Source organism: Puma concolor, chromosome F2 (genome assembly GCF_028749965.1).
Source record: "Puma concolor isolate L17-30 chromosome F2, mPumCon1.1.hap2, whole genome shotgun sequence".
In the NCBI taxonomy this organism is placed as follows: Eukaryota; Metazoa; Chordata; class Mammalia; order Carnivora; family Felidae; genus Puma; species Puma concolor.
In genome coordinates this window covers 33,027,501-33,055,190 of record NC_141684.1, presented here as the reverse complement: position 1 = coordinate 33,055,190, position 27,690 = coordinate 33,027,501, and the positions used below count along the sequence as shown (strand labels likewise).

The window sequence follows — 27,690 nt, the reverse complement described above, 5'->3', positions numbered from 1 at the left end:
GTACATGGCTGCTTCCTCATCCTCGTGCCTCTTTCCCTCTCGACTTAATTGTGACTACCATTGGGTTCTTGGAACAATTGAAGTGAAGCCATACCCTACTCTGACCTTGGTCCTGAGTTACTTTATTCAGCTGGAAAGTTTTTCTTACTGTGTGTTGTCACTCAAAGTCTGTGTAGTTCAATTTTTACAAGAAGCTGGGGTTTCCAACCTTGAAAGATGCTGAATGTCTAATAATAGACAACACACAGTAGGACTGCCAGGCACTTCAACATCTAACTAGAAACGATTAGTAGACATGTTGTCTTCTTCCTAAAGTAGACTAGGCAATGATTTTTAGCAAAGATTTAGGCAATGATTTTTAGCAAAGATTTCACCATTTTCCCAGCCTTTAAGTATCGGTTTCCTCATTACATGCCATTATCCTCAGGCTTCACACTTTCAGATTTTGTTGAGGCAGCACCCCACTTCAAGATAAAATTTCTATATTAGGGTAAGTAACAAGCTCTTTGAAATCCATCCCCAAACCCTCAATGGCTTCATAAAACTTAGTATTAATCATTAGTGCTTAATAAAGTAACAAAATTATTCTTTCCACATGAAAATCCTTTATTCCCCATTCATCTCAGCTGGTCAGAAAGGATCAAAACAGAGCTTGGAATATGGGAAGTGCTCAGAAAACTAGCTGTAACTGTTTGTATTGTTAGTGCTAATATTACTGGTCACAGAGAGTTACACAATGAAACAGAAGCCGCTTGGTTAGCAATAAACAAAGCAGTACCGAGGGCAGTATTACACCAGAGATTCAGTTAATTAGTTTGCTAGGGCTGCCATAACAAAGTACCACAAACTGGATGGCTTCAACAATAGAAATTTATTGTTTCACAGTTCTAGAGGGCAGACATCCAAGGTCAAGACGTCAGTAGAATTGGTTCCTTCTAAGGACTGTGAGGATGAAACTCTTCCATGTCTCTTTGCCAGCTTCTAGTATTTTGCTGGACATCGCTGGCATTATTTGCCTTGAAAGAGCATCACTCCTGTCTCTGTCTTCATCCTCCCATGGTGTTCTCCTGTGTCCTTCTCTGTCTTCAAATTTCCCTTTTTTTAAAAGGGCACCAGGCATATTGGATTATTGCCAATCCTAATGACCTCATTTTAGCTTGATTACCTCCGTGAAGATCCTATCTCCAAATAAGGTCACATTCTGAAATATTGAAGGTTAGGATTTCAAAATATGAATTTGAAGGAGACACAGTTCAACCCATAACACTTAATAAGCCATTAATAAGTAATATTTCCACTGAAGTATTTCTTAAGTTACATATTTACATAGTGGCTAAAGGTTCTCATCAGTTTCTTCATGAACAAGATCTAGATATTTATATCAGAAATCAAATATGTATTCTTTACCCTTTACTGGGCATAATTATGGCAAACTGTTGTATTGCAGTGATCTCAAGAAATCTTTCTTAAGGGTGTCTGGTGGCTTAGTTGGTTGAGCGTCTGACTTCAGCTCAGGTCATGATCTCACAGTTCGTGAGTTCAAGCCCGGCGTCGGGCTCTGTGCTGACAGCTCAGAGCCTGGAACCTGCTTTGGATTCTGTGTCTCCCTCTCTCTCTGCCCCTCCTCCACTCGTGCTCTGTCTCTGTCTCCCAAAAATGAATAAATGTTAAAAAAATATAAGAAATCTTTTTCTTACTTCCTATTTCTTGAGTTTAAGATATACTTTTGTCTTCTTTGTATTGTAATAAATAATTAGCCATGACAGAAAAAGAAAAATGAGGTGAGCAGACTATAACTTTACAAAGTATTGTTTTGGGGTGCCTGTGTGACTCAGTCAGATAGAAGCCCTGGTTGGCTCCTTGCTGAGAGTGAAGCCTGCTTAAGATTCTCTCTCCCCCAGCCCTCTCCCCTCCTGCCCCCCCCCCAACGCTCTCACTCTCTCTCTAAAATAAGTTTAAAAAAAAGGTTGTCCTAAAGATTACTTTCCGTGTTATAGCCATATAAAAACTATGGTATCATCTAAAGTCTTCTATTGCAAAATTGTTTCGCTTTGTTGAAAATGAAACCTTAGTATGCTTAAATAAATATGAAAAGAATGAGAATGAGAAAAAATCATTGAGGCATTCATTTAATTAAAATCAATATCTTCATCATTTTCTGTGTATTGATATTTTATATTGTTATTTTCTTGAGTAAGGTGACACTTCCATGTCATTTAAAATGTAGCGAACCATAAACCCATAGCTACACTAAAGAACAAATAATGTATGGTTTAGGTCAAAGATATTGCCAAACAAACTTATTGCAGTCAGATTGTTTTATTGAATCTACAGAAGTACTCACGCACAGAAATAATAGTAGTCAGTAAAAGGTTGAAAGATAGGAGTTTGTTTTTGCTCAAAACTATATGCTCGCTTTTGTTTACTCTGACTAAAGTGTCATCATGAAGGAAAGCAGGGTTGGCCTGGGGCCAAACGTCTGAATAGTCAACATTTAGCACAACCTCCCTTTTGCTCAGTATTTTGTTCTTCTCATCTTATGATCATCTCCCTTCCCCGGAATACAGTTACTAAATACTGTCATTTTTTTTTCTGGCTGCAACTTGTCTTTCTATCTCCAGCCTTTAAAAGAGAATGACACATTACAAATACTGAGGAAGTATACTTGACTGAATACATGAATGAGCGAATCAATTAATGAGTGATTTGTACACAGAAATCCTACTTGTAGCTTGACTAGCACTGCCTTCTTAATGTTGAAAATCCAAAATTAATTTCCCTTTCCTTAGTTTTTACTCCTTTCAGTGTTTCCAGTTCATGGAAATGTAAAATTGTAACTGTAATGATTAACACTAGGGCATAAATGATTGGCCCTCATAAAGTTATTTGTTTTTAATTTAATTTGCTATTTTGTAGCATTTCATCCATTGTGGTAAGACAACAAATAAACTGTAACCAGATCTATTTTTTGGCTAGTTTTCCGAGCAACAAAGCTAGTCCTGAGAAGAATGGCTAGGTACACAGCAGACACACAATATACATGTATTTACTGATTGATGATTGATGATTGATGAGAGAAGGTGAGAATGTAAACACTGCAGTGTATCTTAAATACGAAAGTCTGAGTTTTGTTATGTTTCATTGGAACGGAAATTTTTGCCTCATCCTTTAAACAAATAGGAACCTACTCAATATTTCCTGATAGTCTCATCTAAGTAGTTCATGTTGATGAGGTTAAGTTCTGATCAAAGAGGATGAGATCAGTAAGAAGTATTTCACCATTACAGACATCAGTAGTGGACAATTTCCTGCCAGCTCAGGAAAATAGGTTAACAGGATGTTGTGCGGCAACGTGACAGAGGAGCTTTTTTACAGGAAAAGGAAGCTTAAAAGTTAAGTCAAAAACTGGTTTTAGAAAATAGTTGAAACACAAATTATTATTGGTCATATCTATGTTGGTCTTTGGCAATTCAGATTTCAAATTAGCAATGGAATCCTTAAATGAAATTCTGTAGCCGCATGTATAAAAACCACCTAGTCTGTAGTCATGGACTGCATTTTCTACTGACCCTAAATATTTCCAAACCTCCTTCTGCCAAATATTCTAATAAACATCTATCTTATGAAAATCCTAAAGCTATACTCTGTACTACATTAAACTAGGGCTCTATTTCCCACAAGTGCCAAAGACATGATAAAAGTTCTCATTCTCTTTATACAGACATCTGGACTGGAGCATTCAATGAACCTTGTTCCAAAGACACGACTGCATGGGTCTTTCCTGTATAGAGTTCCAGAACATATTAAAATAGAGACAAAAAGGAAATAAGGAAAATATGTTTAAAATTTGACAAATTGTCAGCATTATCAAGAACAATTTCAAGGTCTGTCTATGTAGGTAAGTACTACGCAAATCACATATTTAGACAAAATTCCTACCATTTAGAGATTCTCAGTCTAAAACATGGTACTTAAAATGAGCATTCCAATGACAGAGATATCCAAGTTAGAATTTGGAAGAAAATGATTACCACTGTGAACAATGAGGCTAGTGATGAATAAAGCTCTCCAAGTTGATGAGGCTAAACTAGACTCCTGGTTGCCTGATTATCAGTCCAGTTCACTGTTCAATTGTGTAAGTGCCCAGATATTTTAATTGTCCACTATTAGGGAAGCTTTAATGGCATAAGGAAAACTCCATCAGTTTTCCTAGGCAATGCATGGTTAGAATTCCACCTTCTCCAGTACTCTGTGAGCTTAAGAAGTATAATGTTCCATTCTGAACCTTAGTTTCCTTGCTGGTAATACTTTTATCTGTGCAGATGTAAGTGTGTAGGACCAAGTAACTGAGCAACAGGGCGACAGGAACTAGCCATTCCTGCCCCTGAAATCCATTTGTCTCTGTAGGAAATGGGAAGAGCATAGGCTTGGTCTCTAGTAGACCAAGTAAGACTGCATCTGAATGGAACACAGGGACACACAGGTGGTTTATGTGCAGGAACTGGGTATCAGCAGTGACAACTGCTTTATTAATTCACGTTTTAAGGTGTATTATGAGCCATTATTATAATGCAACTCCTCAACATATATATTAAGGCAGGGAGAGGAAGAAACTGAGGAAGGATGGGAGTGGGAAATGCATCTTTTCCTATCTTACATTTTTCTTTGCAGGTGGTTTTCTTCCAAAGCCATAGCAACCTCCACAGAGAAGATTTTTGTCTGTTTCTTTGTCTGTTGAGTATAATATTAGAGTTACTACATTCTCTTCTGTATCAGCCAAAAACAAAAACAGGGAAAACAGTTTAGAAGAAAATAAGTGGAACTATTTTAGCTAAATACACTTTCGGTTAAAAGGTCTTAATTGTACACTGTTTTGTTATTACTGATATTAGTGTTTTGGTGAGGAGTATGAGAATTCTTTCACATCTACTATGTCTTAAAATAAGAATTTGCAGAATTGCAGCCTATAGTCACATTGGGCCTACAGGTCTATATTCTTTGAGTGGTACAATATCTGTTTTATTTGTAGTTTAAACACTTTTGGCAGGGACATATACTCTCCATGTCTCCATAGTCCTCAACTGTATCTTACATCTGGATACTCTGTTTTTGTTGTTATTGTTGTTATATTTTACATTACCCATAGCACCTGAAAGAATTAAAGTTCATAGTCCCAAGATAGGTATTACTGTCATTTCCCTTTTCTCCAGAGAAGAAAATATAGAGATAGAAAAGGAATAAAGCTTAAAGGTAAGGAGGATGGGAAGAAGTCCTTGAAATTATTGGCTTATAATGAAACAGCTTCTACAAAGTCAAATGAGGATAGAAATATGTTGAATTATAAAGCATACTAAGAAAATAACCTCCTTAAAACCAAGGTCTCAAAAGGCAAAAAGAGAGCACCACCTTGCCCAGAGGGTCCCTTATCAGCACTGCTTTTGGCTGTATGTAACAGACCTAAATATGGTGCTTAACAAAACAGGTGTTTTTCCTCCTTGCAGAGTAAGGATTCCAGAGTCAGTTTAGGGCTGATATACTGCTAAGGAACTCATCAGTATTGATTCTTTTCCAACTGTGTTCCAAACCGTGTAGATTTTGTTCTTATGATTACAAGATGGCTCTTCTATATCCACGCATCATGTCCTGTTCCAGATATGAGCAAGGGAGTGGGCCAAGAAAAAAAAAAAGATGCATTCTGACTTTTAAGCAAAACCATTTCAGGTTATTTAGCCACATCCAGTAGATTTCTGCTTGCATTTTATTGGTCTGAACTGCACTACACAACCAAATCTAGCTGTAAGGTAATTTCAGAAAATCAGTACTTCTAACTGAACATCTTGAACAAGATTAGGATTCTGTTGCTAAGAAAGAAGAGGAAAAATGATCTGGAGTATTCTGCTAATAGCTAACGGTGACACAGCACTTTCTACGTGCCAAAAGCTTTTCATACAATAACTCATTTAATACAATTACTCTCTGCAGTAGATACATTATATTTCCATTTTGAACAAAAAAAAAAAAACTAAAGCTCACAGATGTTTAATAACATGCAAAAGCTTACCTAGCTAAGAAGTGATAGAAGCAAAATTTGAATGCAAGTCCTCTGTCTCCAGATAGCATGGTAATAATATGCTATGTATATGACACATCTTAAGAAGTGCAGGAATTAGAACTGCTCAGTGCAAAGAGGGTAGAAGTGATGCTGTTGGCTAAACTGAAAGTCTGAATACTAAACTATACCACAGGATGCCAATCCTATTCCCCATCCATATTCTCCACTCTTCTTCAGTCCATGTGACTCCAGAATAAAAGACAAAATACTTTCTACAACTTAGATCAGTTATGGCACTTTCAGCTTTGAGTAATGGAAAACCAGTACCAACTGTCTTAAACAATAAGAAATATTATTGGCTCCTCTGACAGGACGTGTAAAAGCAAAGCAGTTGCCAAGCCTACTATGATCAGGGTTCAGCTTTATTTGTTTTTTTTTTTTTTTCAACGTTTATTTATTTTTGGGACAGAGAGAGACAGAGCATGAACAGGGGAGGAGCAGAGAGAGAGGGAGACACAGAAACAGGCTCCAGGCTCTGAGCCATCAGCCCAGAGCCCCACGCGGGGCTCGAACTCGCGGACCGCGAGATCGTGACCTGGCTGAAGTAGGACCCTCAACCGACTGCGCCACCCAGGCGCCCCGCGGGTTCAGCTTTATTTGAATGCTGTTCTCTTTGTTATCCACTGCCCTGTGGGTTAGCTCAGTTTGAGAGATGGCTTTTCTCATTGTCCAAAAAATGGATGACAGAAACAAGGGATGCAGTATTCTTCCTTGTCTATTTTCAGGAGGAGAGAGACAAACAGGTTCCCCATACTTCTCTCCTAAAAACAATAAAAGACTCACCCAAAAGCCTCCACAAACTCTCCCTTTGTCCAGAATTGGGTTCCTTGTCCATTCCTAAAACAGTCACAAATAAAGGGAATGAGATCACAGTTGCAAGATTAGAATTAATTAAAGATCACTCTGAAAGTGGAAATGAGTCAAGTTTACTTGAATGGTAAGGCTGTGTGGAAGAGGGGTAGTATCTGAATAAAACCAGGCTTCTGTTAAGAACATTATAGGACAGATTACTTCTGGGTTGAAATTTGTAATGTTCAATAGTATGCAAATAATACTATGTATTAACTAATATTAATAATAGTATATAAATATATATAATAGCACACTGTACTATATATACTAATAGTATATGAATTGTATATAAATAATATAAGTAAAAATAGTGTAAAATTTCAGAACAGCAAGTTCTGAGAAAGTTAATGAGAAAATAATGAAAGCACCAAGCAAGTAAGAAATAGGTAACAAAGTTTTTTGACTAGTATCAGATTTCCAACCAGTAATATTGAATACTAGAAGATAAGAGTGATGCTTTCTCGAATTTAACAAGGGACAACAGGATTTTTAAACCTAGAATTAATTATATTTCCAGCTAAACTATCAACTAAAGATCAGAGCAAAATAAATACATTTTCACATACATCAAGATTCAGAACTTTTATTTCATAAGTACACACTCCAAGGAGGTTATTTAAGGATATATTGCAGAAAAATGAGTGAAAAAGAAAAGAGAAAAATTATAGAATACAACTAACAGGAATCCCTGAAAGTTAGATGCCAGTGGCACTGGAAATACAAGGATTGGTGCAAAGTCTGTATAAGAATCAGTGATATCCCTAATTTTTCTCCCATACCCCACTGCCTGTTATCAACTTCTCTATACCAGGCTACAAGCTGAGATTTATTTTCTAGGGTAAACTCGGAGCTTTTCTGTATTTTGTATTCAGTGATATTAACTGAAGGTGGGGATTCTGTACTGAAAGGAGAGATTAAATAAAAGTCTACACGGTAAACAGTAAGATACTAAAGCTCTTTCCCTGGCTGAGTGTTTATGAGGTTGGGTATTGCAGGATTTCTCTCTGGAGAGTGTGTTGAACACAAGAGGAAAATACTTAGATGTATAGACAGGGATTTCCAGCAGCAAGGTAAGGCAGGGGCCTTATCACCCAAAGCCCACAATTTGACAAGTACTTCTCAAACCCCATTCTATCCATACACATAAACTTCCAGTTAGGTTTTTAGTGTCTCAGTCATATTAGAAATGGAAAGTCAAAGATAACCAAAGATGTGTGGGAAAATTCTAACATGAAAGACAGAGAGTAAAACAGGAAAAAAAAAAAAAAAACAAACAAAAGAAGCACTAAGGAAACAGAAAATTCACAGGAAACTGAAGAAAACGTCTAATTACTGGACTCAGAGAGATGAAAAAGAGGGAATAAAGACAGACTACTGATAAAGAACTCTTTAGAAATAAAAAAGTAAGTTGAAGAAATTAAAATATGATGATGTAAATAAAAATTTCAGTGAAGATTTGAAACACAAAGCTAAAGACATTTTCGAAAAAATAACACAACTAGCAAAAAAGAGAAAAGGAAAACATAAGAAAATGGTACTATCCTCTCAAGGAGGACCAAGATAGTAACAATTCCAGGAAAAGAAATAATATAAAGAAGTTTCTCAGAACTGATGGCACAAGTTTCTAGACTGAAATGGTTCAGCGAGCAAATGGGAGGGAAGCTCAGTAAATGGGTAGATGGTGCAACATATTTTCACATTATGAAATTTTAGAGGACTGAGAGTGAAGAGAAGATCCTGAAAGCATCAAGTGTTGGGAGTGGGGGAAAGAAGCAGGCTACATGCAGATGGTAAGGAAATACTACAGCATCAGGCCTCCCAGAATGACACTGGAAGGTAGAAATCAATGAAACACTGTGTTTAAAAAGTAAGGGAGTCACTTGTATCCCCCTAACAACAATTTGGCATCCATCCACAGAAAAAGTGTTTTTGCAGGAGCCAGCACCATAAGCCAAGGGACCCAGGAGAAGTCTTACCCACCTACGTGTTGTATAATAAGCAAATAGACCTTGGTCCTGGCTATGAACACGAAAGTGGCCCATGCACTGGCCCCTGTCCCTCTTGCCTGCAGTCTAGTAGCCCTCCCGAACACTGACTTAGACAATCACCAACAGACAAGAAAGACTTTGTGGAAGTCCAGGATTCCAGCAGAGAACTTCCAGCACACTGTTGGAGTAAGAAAATCAGAGGTTGAACACGTTGAAGAGGGTAAGAGGAACAGCTTGACTTTATTCATGTCACCTGTCTTCCAAGGTGGCACAGCTAGTGCCAGGAGAACCCTTCTCAGCCTATGATTTTTCTTGTGGAGAAAAGTGAGAACATGTGAGTGAGTGCCTGGCTTCCCCAGCTGTATGGGATGCTGCCAGAGGCACCTATTTCTCTCATCCCATCCAGGGTACTGCATCATTGGATTGCATGACTGGGGGTGGTAAGCAGCTAGGGAAACAACAGGGAAGGCTTGGAACATGTCAAAGGAACAGATCCTACTAAGTGCATTATGGACTCCATCGGGAGGCCCACCTCATAGCTGCTGAGATGCCTCACCTGTCAATCCCCTTAATGAGCCCATGGGCATCCATAGGACTCTGTGGGCTGCACCCACCCACACTTCCACCCCATGGGCAGCTCTTTGTATGTGCCCCTGACAGTAGCAAGAGTGAGCTTTGGCAGACAACTAGTGAGCACGCACAGAAAGCTGGATGTATCTATGAGGCAGGAAGAGACCAAAAACTTGAACATTTAGCATTGACTTTGAGAAGGTAAAAGGGAGTCTGTCAGCAATTGGCCTGGTGTGCCCCAGGATCAAAAGAAAGCATACAAGCTTAAGTGTCTGCCACAAAATTTAAGAAACAAAACAGATACATGGAGGGGAAAAGAGAGAAAGAGAGGCAAACCATAAAACAGACTTCTAATTCTAGAGAACAAATTGAGCGTTGCTAGAGGGGAGGGGGTAGGGAGTTGGGCTAAATGCATGGTGGGTATTAAGAAAGGCACTCACTGTGATGAGCACTGGGTGTTATATGTAAGTGATGAATCTCTAAATTCTACTCCTGAAACTAATACTACACTATATGTTAACTACCTAGAATTTAAATAAAAACTTGAAACAAACAAACAACAAGAATCTGCCACAAGAGGGAGCAAGAAGTGTGGAGTATTGTGTAGCCACAGAAAATCTGAGAAAGCCCCAGAATCTCTAGTAGAGCTGAGGGAAGATGATTCTGTTCCAAAGTTATTCAGCAAAGAATGGAGGAGGTGACTGCTACTTTAAATGCAAAGACAACAATACAGGACTTCATGGAACATGAAGAGTCTTGGAACATGGAAAGTCATAGAAACATGACATCACAAAGGGATTACAATAATCTTCCATTAACCAACCCCAGAGACACAGAGATCTGCAATTTCTCCAACCAAGAATTTAAAATTAGCTACAAGAAAACACACAAAGGCAATTCAATGAAATCAGGAAAACAATGTGCAAATAAAATGAGAAGTTTTCAAAAAAGATAGAAATCATAAAAAAAACATTCTGAGGTCAAGGATACAATAAATGAAATGACAAATGCAATAGAGAGTGAAAATCAAAATGGATCAAGCAGAAGAAAGAATCTGAAACTGAAGACAAACTTTTTTTTTCCTAAGACAAACCTTTTCAATGATCTTTTCAGAGAGAACAAAGAAAAATAAAACCCCTTAAATCATCCATTCAGAGAAAACAAAGAGAAAAGAATCAAAAAGAGAGAAGAAAGCTTATGTGATCTATGGGATACCATTGAACAAGCTAATTTGAGAATTACTGGAGTTCAAGAAGAGAGGGAGAAGGGGGCAGAAAATTTATTTAAAAAAAATAATGGCTATATGTTTGCTTCGTCAGCACATATACTGAAACGATATACGGACAGATACGGGAAAGATTAGCATGCAAATTCATGACATGCCAGATCTAAAAAAAAAATAATGGCTGAAAAGCTTCACATCTGGGGAGAGATTTGGCCATCCATGTTCATGAAGCTCATAGGTCCCCTAATTGAACTCAGAAACATATTCTCCAAGACACATTATAAAAGCTGTCAGAAGGTGGCTCAGTCGTTTAAGCCTCTGACTCTTGAATTTGGCCCAGGTCATGATCACACGGTTCATGAGTTCAAGCCTCACATCAGGCTCTGCACTGCCAGCCCAGAGCCCGCTTGGAATGATTTTGTCTGCTCTCCCTCTGCCCCTCCCCTGCTTGCTCTCTATCTCTCTCTCAAAACAAACAAAAATAAAGTTTAAAAAAATAATAAAATAAAAGCTGTCAAAAAATCAAAGACAAAGAATCTCACAAGCAGGTAGATAAAAGAAGCTTGTCACTTACAAAGGAACCCCCCCATAATGCTATCAGCAGGTTTCTCGACAGAAACCTTACAGGTCAGGAGACACTGGGATGATATACTCAAAATGCTGAAAGAAACAGATAACTGCCAAACAAGACTACTCTATGGATCAAAGTTGTCCTTTAGAAATCAAGGAGAGACAGAGACATTCTCAGACAAACAAAAGCTGAGGGAGCTTGTCACCACTAGACCTGACTTACAAGAAACCCTGAAAGGAGTGCTTAAAGCTGCAATGAAAAGGCACTAATTAGTAACACGAAAACATATGAAAATAACAATACACGGGTAAAGGTAAATATATAGTCAATTTCAGAATATTATAACATTGCATATGGTACTGTGCTAACCGCCTAATTCTAGCACAAAATTTACAGGACACAAGTATTAAATATAGCAATAGCTACAATAATTTGTCAGTGAACATACAATATAAAAAAGGTAAATTATAAAATAAAATAAATGGGGAGTAAAAAAGTGAAATTTTTGTATATTACCAAAGTTAAATTGCTGTTAGCTTAAAATAGACTGTTATATCTGGAAGATATAAACCAAAAGAGAGTAGGAATAGCTATACTGGTATTAAACAAAATACACCTTAACTGAAAAGCTGTAAAGAGACAGAGAAGGTCATTATATAATAATAAATGGAGCAATCCATCAAGAGGATACAACAATCTTGAATATACATATTTCCTACATTGTAGGATATAAATATATCAAGCAAATACTAACAGATCTGAAGGGACAAACAGAGAATACAATAATAATAGAATAGTAAGGGACATCAATATCCCACTTTCAACAAGGGGTAGATCATCCAGACAGAAAATTGATACGGAAGTATCACACTTGAACTATGCTTTAGACCAAGTAAACCTAACAGACATATACAAAACATTCCATCTGACAGCAACAGTATACACATTCTTCTCAAATGCACACAAAAATTCCTCCAAGACACAACATATATAGACTTGTTCACAAAACAAGTCTTAGCAAATTTAAGAAGACTAAATCATATCATTGGGTCTTATCTCTTCTGACCTAATGGTATGAAGATAGAAACCAATAACAATAGGAAAATGGAAAAATCCACAATAATATGGAATTAACACACTCCTGAACAACCAATGGATCAAAGAAATTAAAATAGGGGCGCCTGGGTGGCGCAGTCGGTTAAGCGTCCGACTTCAGCCAGGTCACGATCTCGCGCTCCGTGAGTTCGAGCCCCGCGTCGGGCTCTGGGCTGATGGCTCAGAGCCTGGAGCCTGTTTCCGATTCTGTGTCTCCCTCTCTCTCTGCCCCTCCCCCGTTCATGCTCTGTCTCTCTCTGTCCCCAAAATAAATAAACGTTGAAAAAAAAATTAAAAAAAAAAAGAAATTAAAATAGAAAGAAAAAAATACCTTGAATCAAATGAAAATGGAAACTCAGCATACTGAAACTTATGGAATACGGCAAAAACAGTTCTGAAAGGAAAGTTTATAGTGATAAATGCCTATATTAAGAAAAAAGGAAGATGTCAAATATACAATCTTATTTTACATATTAAGGAACTAGAACTATAGAAGAATAAGTAAGCCCGGGGTTAGCAGAAGAAAGAAGATAGCAATGATCAGAGTAGAAATAAATGAAATAGAAAAGAAAGGATAGAAAAGATCAATGAAACTAAGTTCTGTGTTTTTGAAAGATTATGAAAGTTTACAAGCCTTTAACTAGACTAATAAAAAAGGAGAGAAGACTCAAAGTCAGAAATGAAAGAGGAGGACTTATAATGGATACTGCCGAAGTTCAAAAAATCATAAGACACTACTATGAACAGTTACATGCTAACAAATTGGATAACATAGAAATGGATAAAATCCTAGAAATATACAATCTACCAAGGCTGAATAATAAACTGAAATATGAACAGACTAAGTTTTAGGAAGAAGATTGAATTAACAATCAATAACCTCCCAACAAAACAAAGCCCAGGACCAGATGGTTTCACTGGTGAGTTCTACTAAACACTAATGCCAGTCTTTCTTGAACTCTTAAAAAATAACTGAACAGGAGGCTACACTCCCAAACTCATTTTGTGAGAACAGAATTACTCTTATATGAAAGCCAGAAAAGGACACTAAAACAATACAAAACTACAGACCAATATCCTTGATTATATAGATACAAAAATTCTCAACAATATATTAGCAACACAATTCAACAGCATGTTAAAAGAATCATATACCATGATCAAGTATGATTTATCCTTAGAATTCAAAGATGGTTTAATGTACACAAATAAATAACTGTGATTCAATACATTAAGAGTATGAAAGATAAAAATTATATGATTATGTTAATAGATACAGAAAGAGCATGTGACAAAATTAAACAGCCTTTCTCATCTAAAAGCTCACAAAAATTTGAATATAGAAAGAATATTCTGGGAGCACCTGGGTGGCTCAGTTGGTTAAGTGTCTGACTTTGGCTCAAGTCATGATGTCACATTTCGTGGATTCGAGCCCCACACTGGGCACTGTGCCGATAGCATGGAACATGAAGCCTGCTTTGGAATCTATGTCTCCCTCTCTCCCTGCCCCTTGCCCACTCATTCTCTCTCTCTATCTCTTTCTCTCTCAAAAATACATAAACATTTTTTAAAAATGAAGGAATATTCCTCAGCGTAAGTAAGGTCATATATGGAAAGCCCACAGCCAACATCCTACCCAATGATGAAAGGTTGAAAGTTTTTCCTCTAAATCAGGAACCAGACAAGGGTGCCCACTCTTACAATTCCTATGCAACATAAAACTGAAAGTTCTAGCTGTGGCAATTAGTTAAGAAAATGAAATGAATGACTTCCAAATCAGAAAGAGGTAAAATTGTCTCTTTTTGCAGAAGATATGATCTTATGTATGGAAAATTGTAAGGGTTTCACTAAAAACTGTTGGGACCAATACAAAGTTCCAATAGAGTTGCAGGTTATATAATCAACTTAAAAAAATCAGTTGCATTTTTATACACTAACTATAAACTCCCCCCCCCCCATAAGAAAACAATCCATTTACAATAGCATAAAAATATTTAGGAATAAATTTAGCCAATGAAATAAAATATCTGTACACTTAAAATTATAAGACATTGATGAAAGAAATTGAAGAAGACAACAAATAGATGTAAAGATATCCCAAGTTCATGAATTAGAGGAATTAATATTTTTTAAATGTCCATACTACCCAGTCATCTATAAATTTAATTCAACTGCTATCAAATTTCCAATGGCATTTTTAAAGAAATAGAGAAACAATCCTAAAATTCATAAGGAAATCATAAAAAGACCCCAAATAGCCAAAACAATTTTGAGGAGCACCTGGGTGGTTCAGTTGGTTAAGTGTCTGACTTTGGCTCATGTCATGATGTTGTGGTTCATGGGTCCAAGCCCCACATCAGGCTCTGTGCTGACAGCTCAGAGCCCAGAGCCTGCTTCATATTCTGTGTCTCCCTCTCTCTCTGCCACTCTTCTGCTCACGTTCTGTCTCTCTCTCTCTCAAAAATAAATAAACAGTAAAAACAATTTTGAGAAAGAAGAGCAAAGTTGAAAGCAGTAGACTTCTGAATTTCAAACTAAATTACAAAGCTATAGCAATCAAAACAATATGGTACTGGCATAAAAATAGACATATAGACCAATAAAACTTAGTAAATAGCCCAGAAACCAATCCTCACATGTAGGGTCAACTAATATTTGATAAGAAAGTCAAGAATACTCAATAGGGAATGGGTAGTCCCTTCCATAAATAGTGTTGGGAAAACTGGACAATCAGAAGAATGAAATTAGACCCCTACTTATACCACTCACAAAAATTAATTTGAAATGGTTTATAGATTTTAACATAAGACTTAAAACATAAAACTACTAGGAGAAAAAAAATAGGAAAAATGCTCCTTGGAATTAGTCTTCCAAACAATTGGCATCAAAAGCAGAGGCAACAAAAGCAAAAGTAAACAAGTTGGGATCATATCAAAGTAAAAATCCTTGTTCACAGAGAAAACGGAAACAAAAACGACAACAAAAAACAACAAAAAAAAAAACAATGTGCAAAATGAAAAGGTAACCTATGAAATGGTAGGAGATATTTGGAAATCATGTATCTGAGAAGGGATTAATATCCATAATATAAAAAGAACTCCTATAACTCAGTAGCAAAAACCAAAACCAAAACAAAAAAACAATCCAATTAAAAAATGTGCAGAGGACCTAAACCATCATTTTTCCAAAGAAGATATACAAATGACCAACAAGTGCTTGAAAAGATTCTCAACATCACTAATAATCAAGGAAATGCAAAACAAAACCACAATGAGGTATCACCTCACAAAAGTGTTGGTGAAGATACAGAGGAAAGAGAATCCTTTTGCACTGTTAGTAGGAATATGGACTGGTACAACCACAATGGAAAACACTGTGTAGTTTCCTCAAAAAATTAAAAATAGAACTACCTTATGATCCAACATTACCATTTCTGGGTATATATCCAAAAGAAATGAAGTTAGGATCTCTATATCCAGGGCAGCATTATTCACAATAACCAAGAAATAAAAATTGGGTTAAAATAAAAATTGGAGTAAAAAGATGTGGTATAGGAATATATACAATGGAATATTATTTAGCCATGAGAAAAAAGGAAATCCTACCATTTGTGACAACATGGATGAAGGCATTATGTTAAGCGAAATGAATTACACAGAAAAAGACAAATACTAGATGATATTACTCATATGTGGAATTTTTAAAAGCCTAACTCACAGACCTCAAAGAGCAGGATATTGTTTGCCAAGAGCTAGGAGAAGCGGAAATGGGGAGATGTTGGTTAAAGAGTACAAATTTCCAGTTATAAGATGAATAAGTTCTGGGGAATTAATGTACAGCATGGTGACTATAGTTTACAATACTGCATTATGCATCTGAAAGTTGCTAAGAGAGTAGATCTTTAATAGTCTCACCACAAACAAAAAAAGGTAATTATGTGAGATGATGGATGTGTTAACTAACCTTATTGTAGTAATCATTTTGCGAAATGTAAGTGTATCAAATCATTACATTGTACTCCTTAAACGTATATAATAATATACAAAATTGTATCTCAATAAAGCTGGAAAAATAAAAGAAAAAAAGAAAAACAATTCAGGAAAAATAATTTACGCCCTAGAATTCTACACCCTCATAAATCATATATCACATATTAGGGCAAAATGAAGAGAATTGCAGTCTTGCCAAATCTCAAAAAAAATTGCCCTCTATATACATTTTTCCAGGAAGCTACATGGAATTGTATTCTAAAACCACAAAACAAAAAGGAAGAAAGGAAGGACAGAGGAAGGAAGGAAGGAAGGAAGGAAGGAAGGAAGGAAGGAAGGAAGGAGGGAAGGAAGGGGAAAAGGGAATACACAGTATTCATGAAATTTAGAATCTAATACAGGACAAAACCAAGTGAATTCTCAGGATAATGAGGAAAAGAAAATTTTAGTCACAAAGAACAATTAGTCTAGAGTAGACAGAGGTATGGAAGGGTACAAAAAAGACATCAGCATGGGGGGAAGAACAACAGCCTACTTGTTTATCTGATAATCTGATTATCAGTTATTGGATGTAATGAGGTAAGGACCTACTTGACTGTATTACACTGGCAAAGGATTTCGGGGAGAAATAGTGATAGTTCATAGAAAAGCAAGAAAATGATGAAAACAATAATTATTAACTCTAGGAAAAACAAAGAGATCAAAAGAAAACATAATCACCATACCCTATATAGGTTAACTGTTAATAAAAATATAAGAGTTTTAGGGGTGACTGGGTGGCTCAGTCAGCTAAGTGTCCAACTCTTGATTTCAGCTCAGGTCGTGATCATGACCTCATAGTTTGTGAGTTTAAGCGCCATGTCAGGCTCCATGCTGTTAGCTTGGGATTCTCTTTCTCCTTCTCTCCCTGCTCCCCGCTTAATCTCTCTTTCTCAAAATAAATAAACTTAAAAAAAGTAATAAAAATAGAGGCTTTTGATTTGATGAAAAATTGAAGAAAGTATGTGTTAGGGAGGTATAAATCTGTTACAAGTTCATATTTTATTGTAGGTAGTCAATATAATCAATAATATCTAAACTAACAACTTTTTAAAAAGTAGTAACGTATTTAGAAATATGAAGTGAACGTCAGGAGAATCAGCTAAAAAGAATTGACAGTGCTTCTGCCTCTGGGAGCAGGAATTGTCATTGGGATGTTGAGTGGGACAAGAAACTGCTAATTTTCATCATCAGCCTTAAAAATCTATTTGAGCTTTAAATCTGGGTGAATCTATCTGTTTAATGAAAATAAAATTGTTTTAAAAGAAATGTATTAGTCATATAGGTTAATTTTCCTTATAAGATGCATTTTAAAAGTGATATAATCACCGTTTTCAGTGTCTTTTAAATGACTCCATTATCATTATGCTCTGGCTGGTTATTCATAATCCTTCATCTTCAGGTCACCCTGAATTCACTTCTAATGCATTATTTTATTTTTTGTCTCTTTAAAGTTTATTTATTTATTTTGAGAGAGAGAGAGAACAAGATGGGGAGGGGCAGAGAGAGAGGCAGACAGAGAATCCGAAGCAGGCTCTGCCCTGACAGCAGAGAGCCCATCATGGGGCTCGAGCTCATGAACCATAAGATCATGACCTTAGCCAAAGTCAGACACTTCACCACCCGAGTACCCCAATGCATTATTTTAATATACTTTTGCAATTAGATAAAAGCAAAGATAAACATTTTGATTAAGTCAATACACACAGCAAGTTTTCTCAAAAGCTGTTTAATTTCTTCTTTTGCATTTAGGAATTTATGGCAAAAGTTATAGGTTGGAAAATAAAATCCACCACGGAAGTATAAACATTATTCATGCAAATTATAACAACATTCATAAAATTTACGTGCAAGGTAATCTGTTAGATGGTTATTAAAATGTGGCAAAGTAAAGTTGAAAATAAAATGGAACATCTGGGGCCAGAATATATATGTTAATCAGAAGGGTTATAGATGTGCATGTCAATGGATCATCATGCTCTTGAGGAATTCTAAATTTGAAAATGCCAACTTTTTCCCCAAGAGTTACCCCTGATTGAAGTGAATGTCCAAAATCAGTAATTGATAACATCCTCATTTATCTATGTTATAATTGTAGATTTGCCAATTTAACATTCATAAGGATTCTTTGCCATTTCCGGTTGCTCAGGGGGAAAAAAATCAACAAAAGTGCTTGTGATAGTTAATTTTATTTTTTTATTATTTTAATTTCTTTGTGTTTATTTATTATTTATTATTTTAGAGAGAGAGAGAGAGAGAGAGAGAGAGCGCGCGCGCGCGCGAGCCCATGCGTGAGCAGGTTGGGGGAGGTGCAGCGGGGGAGTGAAAGAATCTTAAGCAGGGTCCATGCTCAGTGCAGAGCCCTACAGATGCCGGGCTTGATCCCGTGACCCTGGGATTATGATTTGAGCGAAATTCAAGACTTGGACACTCAATGGACTGAGTCACCCAGACAGCCCAAGTGATAGTTAATTTTATGTGTCAACTTGACTGGCTCTTGGGGTGCCCAGATATTTGGCCAAACATTCCAGGTGTTTTGGTGAAGATGTTTTCAGATGCGATTAACATTTGAAAGGGGAGAGGAAATTGCCCTCCTCAATTTCACAAAAGGCTTAACTAGAAAAAGACAGTGGAAGTGAGAAATCCCTCTCTATGCATGATTGTCTCCCTCCTGGGGTATCTGTCTTTTCCTGCCTTAGTACTCAGCCTCAGGTTGGAGTTTACACCATCAGCTCTCCTGGTTCTTAGGTCTTCAGATTCAGACTGGAACTATACCATTGTCTCTCTCTTAGGTCTCTAGCTTGTCAACTGCAGATCCTGGGATTTCTCAGCCTGACTATGTAAATCAATTCCTATATATATATATATATATATATATATATAGTATTAATTTATTAAATATTAATATTAAATATTTATTAAATATATATATAAATCCATGTAAATCAATTCCTCTCTCTCATATATATGTATGTGTGTGTGTGTGTATATATATATATATATATATATATATATATATATATATGTATATACACACTGTTGGTTCTGTTTATCTGAAGAACCAAGACTAATACAGTGTTTTTCTGAAGGAAGTTCAAAAATTCAGTTAAACTGCTATTTCTAAATAGTCAGTTAAGCAAACTGAAGTCATAGATGGTTAATTCTTGTCTTAGTTTACTCTTTTGACTTGAATGTAACAGGAATCCACTAATGCTAATTTAGGACAAAAATAATTTAGAAAAGAAAAGGTTGGGAGGAATTTATTTTAAGAAAACCTAAGTACCTCAATGATATCAAGGGCAGAAGTACTTCTGCAGTCTATGAAGGGGCTGGAACAAGACGTGGGATTCCATTTCATATTCCTATCTCTACTTATCTCTGAACATTCGTTTTATTTACTTTTCTTTCTACAGACAAACTATCACTGCTACTCTGTTCACATGGTGATAACGATGCCATAATTCCAGAGGTTTTACTTCTTCATTCAAGAGATCAGCCTATGTAAGGATGAAAGTCTTGAAACTAATTCTAGATTTCTAAGAGAGGAATTTGATTAGCCATATTTAAGTCAGGGACCCCCTGTGGTCCAAGAATCCACCAACAGGAGCATGGAGTTATGCTGTTCAAATACGGTTGCCATCTCCTGTACCTATGACTCTGTGGAAGGGGACTGGGAATGGCAGGAGTTCCTACATAAGACAGGTTAATTCTGAATTCACTTTTTCTTTCAATAATTATGTTGGGACTTTCTATATGTCAAGCACTGGGGATATGATTCTGAAAAGGATACTTCTTACCCTCACAAACATTTCTATCTAGTTAGGTGTATTGGGACAGAGAGGTGGCTGGTGAGGATTGGGTTTTATGTAAATTGTCTTTGTAATAAATGCAACAAGTGATATTATGGAGGCAAAAAAAAAAAAGGTGTTATGGTAGTAAAGGAGAAGACATATCTCACTCAGGCTGGGAGGTGAGTGATGTCTTCTTGTGAAAAGTGACATCTATACTAAGACTACAGACATGCATAAGCGTTAGCCTGGTCAAATAGATGGAAGTGAAATATAATAGAAATGACTCTTATGTTTATATAGACACAAAGATAATGTTGACGGATCTAAAACAAAGTAATATTAGAATATTGATGGGTATCTCAGCTTGGGTTTCCCAAATATCAGATCCCGAGATAAGACAAAATTAGTCCTCTGTGCTGGCAGCGTTCTTAACAGGTTCTTCCAACAAGGATGTCCAACAGCCGATTTGCATAACAGATTTGCATTTTCCCAGTGTAGCCCAGCAGGAAAATAGCACCTTTTCCTCAGTGGTTTCCCTGGAACAGTACAACGTTCCAGGGCTGACTCTAATGAGAATGCTTTGGGCCATTGAGCCAATCACCATAGACAAACACCTAGAATATTCTGGTCGGGGATTGGGGAAGGCCCCGTTTGTATCACATGACCAAATAGTGGGTGAGGAGGAGTAATTCTTGAAAAGATATCATGGAACTATTACCTGAAAAGAGAATGAATGCTAGGCAGGCAAAATCCACAGATGTCTGCTAAAATTTGGGATGACATTCCTTTAATATTTATTTTATATGTGGAGGTGTGATGTATTATATGGACTTAGCAACAAAGAACTTTTTTTGCTTAATAGAGTTGATCCTATAACTCTCTTCTCTCAGAGTAGTAACTTGTACATAAAGGATTATGGTAAAGAGTAAAGAGTAAAAACACACGTTGGTTTTTAGTATACCATAAAAATTCACACAGAAAGAGAATAGTGATTCTTAACTCATAATGGTTCACAGATGGTTTTTTTCACAGAAATTTTTGAGAATCCGATGAATTCAACAGACTTGCTCCATAGAACATTTTTTTGTTTTGTTTTGTTTTTTGGTACATACAAACTTCTTTTGAGACATTGACTGTCTACATGAAGCCCAAGTTAAACCCCTGATCTAGATTGACTGAACGTTTTCAAAGCGCTTGGCTCCTTTGCAAGTAAACAGATAGTCCCTTTCATAGTTATAACATAGGAAGGCCATTTAGATGAATTTGTTGATTTTTATTTTTAAACTGCTCAAATTATAAAGATATACAAATCCGAAACACTATTTTCATACTGCATTCTTGTTCAATTCAGTGTCACAATCTTAAATCAAGGCAGATAAACTGTATTCAATTTCTGGTGAGGATACAAGGGCAAAAAATTAAGTCTTTCTGAAGCTTTTGAATATTGTTTACTCCCATAATAAAGAAGGCAGCTTGCTGCCTAATAAGATGTGGCCTGGGAGGTTGCTTTATCAATTTGTCGATCCCTTGGAGGAAAAAACACATTTTAAAAACAAATCCAAGAGTAAGACATACATGAATGAAATCCATTTACACTGAGAGCACATTTCTTTACTGTGCCAAATAAAGTGAGAATTTTTGTATAGAAATTTATTCTTCTACCTTGCCGTTCTTAAATAATATGATGTTCAAGAATTAAATATATGTCTGTAGGAAGCACTTTAGGGTTTTTCTGCCTTTTCTATAAACACTGTTAGTTGTAAGACAACCATAAATTTGTGAAAATGGTAACATGCTGTATTTGTAGGTTTGCCAGATAAAATGAAATAAAGTACAGGGTAAGCAACAATTATTTTTTAAGATAAGTATGTTCCAAATATTGCATGGAATAGACTAATACAAAACAATTGTTGCTTACATGAAGTATAAATTTAACTGGGCATCCTGTATTTTACTTTTCGAAATCTGTCAACCCTATAAACTTGCAAGCTATATTGTTTTTATTCATTTGTAAATAAACCTTTGATTTTATTTATTAAAGTAGTTTCAGTATTGGCATCTCATTTTATTGTCAGATATATGTTTTCTAGCTAACTGGACTATTAAGAATATATATAAGTATATTTTCATTGAGGTTGTAATAGAATACTTCAAGCTTTTTTTCCATGAACAGTTTTGACTCACATCTCTTTTTACTCCCAAAGAACTTTATGAAGAAAGCTAGACTGAGGTAAATGTTTCTTTATTTCAGATTGGTTTCAGATCAATTCTTTTAGTATTTGAAGGAATGTTATTAAAAGTTGCATATTTTCTGCGCTTAAAGTAACTTACATATGTGATTTTAAATGATTTGTCTTTGAAAGCAGAAACTTTTCAAAATGAACCATTATGTAGAGATGAAATCAGTGAGTCTAGAAAATGAATAATTCATTTTTAAGTAAATGAGAAATTATTTTGTGCTGTTACTTATACATTTTCATATTTATAGTTAAATAGTAATTTGCAATACACAGGGTATTAGTTGTGAATTGTGGTTTTCAATATCACAGACACATTTGTTGCTGTGGTTTTGCAATATCATTCCCTGATGCTTTCCTCAATTGTGGTTTTCATAATCATTGTTTGATAGTCATGTAGCTGCGGTTTGGGGCTGCTATATCCATTTGGACAGAGATAATTGCTTATAGGTTTTGCTGTCTTTTAATTTTATAACCTTAGTGAGTTAAACTAGAAAAAGAAAAATTGAACTTTAAATATCATCAACATTCTCATTAAAAATGATGAGAAAACACAAAATGTAATAGTATTCCTTAGTTTAATTCATTCATAATGACTATAATTAATATATATTTATAAATTTATATAAACTATATCTATTTCTAATAATGCAGTCTGCTTATTTTATCAATCTTGCCTTGAATTCCCTGACTTTTGCTCCTTTCAGCTTTTAAACTGAATATTTAGCTGAGATTTATTTGTTTCTCTTTTGCTTTGCATATTTAACCATTTCAAATGCCAAAAGAAACACTAACTGTTATGATATTTTAATTCCAATGGGCATTCCTTCTGGCTGATATAAAAAGTCAGCCAGTTCTGTAAAAAGATCTTTAAAAACCGTAATGTATAATACATCCAATTCTAAGCACACCAATTTAATTGTAATGAATTGAAAATTAAGGAGGCAAAAATCTGTAGTTCTCTGTCTGCTTATTCATTCCACAACACAAACACACATAACCCTGCTTTTCATGGTACTTACGGCTTTAATTTGTTGGTTCTTCAGGGGAGGGACTTTGTCATTTAGTGCATTTTCCACTGCAAAGGACCATGTATTCTTACAACCTCACATGATAATAGTACTAATGGTAATGTAATAAAATTCACAATTGGTCTTCAGCTCTGTATTAAGATTCTCCCAGCCATACCTTTCACAGGGCAACTCTTTACACCTTCCAGAAGATGTCCTGATGGGGTTATAAATGACACTGATTACAGTGCCTCGTGCACACTGAGCAGCGTGCATTATCCTCAATCAGCCCAGGCTCTCTGCTGACCCCCAGACCCTTTTAGAGTATCAAGTTTGGTGGGGCTCATAGGAACGGCTAGTCAACCAAACAAAGGCGGGGGGTGGGGGGGCACAATTTCAGATCAGATTGGATGATCCCACAACCTGGGGGGAAAAGTCAGCAGTATCTGGGGGATACATGTCAACTGCAGTGGAGTTTATTAGTAAATACTGATGACATAAAGCAGCCAGTCCCACTGCTACTGGGATAGAAGCTTCTTCCAGCCCACCCGGGAGGATATATTTAATACTCAGTATATATAAAACTATGAGAAACTAAGCTAGCCTCATGCAGCTTAACTTGGCCAAATAATAACTATGCAAATCACTTCAAAATTTGTTCTTCTTTTGGCTCGCAGTTTCCAACATACTACACACACAATAATTGAAAAAGAATGAAACAAAACTTTAAAAGCTAAAGAACCATGAAATAGTTATTGGGTCTTACCTGCTTGGGAAATTATGGCAAGATCAAATCTTTTATTAGTCGCTGGCTGCTTCCCTGTGGCAGAACTAAAAAGAATTAAAGGTCATGGGATGGGGTGGGTCTTTAGAACTTCCACAGACTTCCTCAAAAAGTTAGTATTCTGTTTTGAGACGATTCGTTTCCCACCTAGGGCTAATCACCTAGCTAATGGTCCTCCTTTTTTCATTTGAGGGAAGAAAAAAAAAAAAAAAAAGATCTGCCTGTCTCCAAATTCGGAATTATTACAGTCTACCATGAGAAGTGGAGGTGAGAAAGAGCACTTTTAGGACGCCGCTCAGCATCCCATCGGTGCGGGCTGAGTGGGGGATGGTCCACGTCCGCAGCGGTCTCCTGGGAACCTTGAGAGCAATGAAATGGTCTCCAGAGAGCCTGGGCAGATGAGAGGGCTTAACTGGCCCCAAGACACACAGTTGGCATTTGTGATCAGCTGCCTCTCGCCGAGGATTTTGCCAGTGGCCTAACCTTCCTGCCAAGAAGCTGGAAGGGGGGAGGGGGGAGGCCAGGGGAGGGGGCGGCATAACTGGAAGCGCAAAGTTTACGGAGAGACTGGGATTTCTTTGTGCCCCGCTGGACGGGCCAGGCGTGAGGAGAGTTGGGGTCCATCAGAGGGGAATGTGGGAAGAAGTTGCCTGGAGGGGTGCTCTGGCAGATGCCCAGAGCTGACGCGGTGACAACTGCAGAAGCTGCCCCCCCTCCAAACCCTCCCCACGCCTCTGGTCCCCTCCCACCCCCCACCCCTCACCCCTCCACCGCGCTCCCGTGCACCCGACCCGACTGAGGCCCGGGCCCTCTTTTGCATCCGGACTGGCTTTGGATGCAGCCAATCCTCCTTTCGCTGATGGAATAGTCTCCCCTCCCCGCAGCCCCGGCGCGCCCCTCCCTCCCGCGCCTCGCCACCTCCCGCGGCAGAGAGCGAGCTGCGCGGCCCGGAGCGGCGGCGGCGGCGGCGGCGGCGCTGGCGCTCGAGTCTGTGCCCCGCACGCCGGGGAGAGGGGAGAGCGAGCGCGCTCCTCCTCCCGCGCCTTCCACCCCCTCTCTCCCCCTCTTCCCTCTGCTCGCTCTCCCTTCCCTCCCTCCTTCTCTTCCTCCTTTCCGTGTTCCCCCTTTCCCCTTTTCTCTCTCCTCGTCCATTCGTTTGTAAATTCTGTCCTCCCCCCCCCATCGCTCTCTCACTCGCCCCCTCCCCTCCCCACTGTCACTCTCTCTCTGCCCCCCTCCGTCTTCTCATTTGCCTGCTCCTCTCCAAACGTGGCTCCGCGGCTCCCGGAGGAGCCCCGCGCCCGGATCCCGCGCGTCCGAGGCACCTGGAGACCGGCCCGCGGCGGCCCGAGCCTGGCCAGCGGCGGCGGCGGGAGCCGAGGGAGCGGCAGCCCCGACCGCGGGCACCGCGGGAGCCTCAGTGGCAGCGGCCGCCGCCGAGATGTCCCGGCGAAAACAGAGCAAACCCCGGCAGATCAAACGTAAGTTTGCACGCTGGGCCGGCAGTTGCTGGGATTATTTCTGGGGAGGGGGGCGCGCGGGGCGGGAAGGGGAGGGAGACGAGGGGAAATCCGCTCCCCGTGCCCCGGATTTGTCAAACTTTGCCTGAGCAGCGGAGGGACAACTAGTCAGTCTCGGACAGACAGACAGACAGACGGCGGGCGGCCCGAGCGCCGGGCAAGACAGAGGCTGCGACGAGCAGCTCACTCTTGCTCGCCCGCGTCCCCGCGCTCCCGGGTTTCTTTTTAATTCCGACCCCCGCGCGCAGTTAGTTCCCGCCGCCTCGCCGTCCAGCCTGCCCGTGCAGCCCCGCTCGCTTAGGGGGTTCTTCCTGCGGTAGTTGTTGTCATTGTTGTGGCAGCGGACGTAGCGCTCCTCCCGGGGACCGTACTTTTAGCCACCGGGGTGAGAACTTAGTTCTCCGAAAAGCTGGTCGAGACCTCGGGGCGAGGGAGGCACCGTCCCTAGGCGGTGGAAAATCAGTGTCCGGGTCCCGGTGCGGGGCGGTGCCACGGCCACGCCAGACCCGAAGCGAAACAAAAAGTAGGTGTAAAAGTTTGCGCCTCTGCAGCGGGGCGGCCGAGCGCCTCCGCCCCGGGGGCGCGGGGCTGGCGGCGGGGCGGGACTGGGCCGGGGGCGCCGGGCCCGTCCGGTTCGCGTGGCCGGGACCGCTCCGCTGAGCGGGGATTCGGGTTGCCTCCCGCCCCGGAGGCGCGCGGAGTCCTCGCTGGGAGGGGCCGCCCGTCACTTCCCACCGCGGAAGCTGGGAGTTCAAGGCAGCCCGTGCGCCGCAGGGAGCGCGACCCGGAGCCCCCTCCCCCCCTCTCCCCGCTCCCCCTACAGCGCCCCGGGGCCGGGGTGGCGCTTAGAGGACACCGCGGGGCCGGAGGTACCTGCCCGAAACACACACACTGGCAGAACTCAACTCGGTCAACTTTTCTGGTCTTGGGGAAAATTCCTCCAATGGTGCTTTGTCGCCCTGCGACACGTCTTCAACGCTTTGGCCGAAAAGGAGGCACAGCCTTCTTAGTTTATTTAATTTTTATTTGTTTTAAATTTAATTTTAATTTTTATTTTTTTGCTAGGCTTGTGCTGTGTCCATTTCTTCGTGTTGTTTAAAGTCTGCCAACTAGTTTCAAACTGATGAGAGTGTAATTTCAGGGTAAGGCTTTGGTAGTATTCCCTCCCCCTTAATTATGAACCACACTCACCCCACCCCCAAATGTTGAAAATGCCATTGGGTGTAGTTTAAAAATAAATCTTATCTATTAACTTAGGCAGCGTGAAATGGGGTCTAGGTGTGTAAAGCAGTTTGCTACAGTTAAGTGTTTCGATCTTTATATACACGTACAAACCTAGCCTTTCAGACATGACTCTGTCGCTTTTATTTAGTGCATTTCTTCCCTCATACTTCAGTTCCTTTTCTGTGCAACTTGGGTTAAAGCAGGGACTGAACTTTTAGCTCAAAGCAGTTTTAATCAAGTAGAGATACCGTTCTTGAAGACTTTCACTTTTTCAGAGTGATTATTCATGGGTTTAACTAATTGCCTTTTACTTTTTAATACTAAATTCATCAGGTCCCTCTGTTTAAATGTTGTGTTTTGTAGTACGACGCTGTGCTTATTATGAGATATGATTATAAACATTAAATGTAAATGCTTTTTTAGTTCATGGCTGTCGTCTAGGTTGTTAATAAATAATTAATATTAATTGATTGTATGGCACAAAGACCATCTGATTCTACTTGGGAATACTTTGTTATCTTCTCAATTAGCTACATTAAATTTTTTTTTTCCTATCCTTCTATGTCCACCTCATATAACTGAAGATTAAAGCGTTGGAACTAATTGCTGATGCTACACTTGTGTTATAGGTCATAAAACATTTTAGTGGCTTATTTGAATGCTGTGATTTATTAACTATCAAA

The 27,690-nt window shown here is 38.6% G+C and overlaps 1 protein-coding gene and 1 long non-coding RNA gene across 6 annotated transcripts in view; one reads left to right on the top strand and one right to left on the bottom strand.

Moving 5' to 3' along the window:
* Positions 1-852: 852 nt before the first annotated feature.
* Positions 853-24,973, bottom strand: LOC147571914 (uncharacterized). 2 transcript variants are annotated; one of them, XR_015246479.1, is made up of 3 exons: positions 24,246-24,973; positions 6,896-6,949; positions 853-1,201 (listed from the first exon to the last, which is right to left on the bottom strand). It is a non-coding gene; the product is annotated as an uncharacterized LOC147571914 (long non-coding RNA). The 2 variants fall into 2 exon arrangements; XR_015246480.1 differs by lacking the exon at positions 6,896-6,949.
* Positions 24,974-25,178: 205 nt separating this feature from the next.
* ZFPM2 (zinc finger protein, FOG family member 2) overlaps positions 25,179-27,690 on the top strand; it is a 474,560-nt gene continuing 472,048 nt past the window's right edge. The window contains exon 1 of one of the 4 annotated variants that reach the window (XM_086694918.1): positions 25,179-25,744. In XM_086694918.1, the coding sequence (XP_086551044.1) occupies positions 25,705-25,744 (40 nt within the window). In that variant the 5' untranslated portion in view covers positions 25,179-25,704. The remainder of the gene's footprint in view (positions 25,745-27,690) is intronic. The other 3 variants (XM_086694916.1, XM_086694915.1, XM_086694917.1) reach the window with 3 other exon arrangements.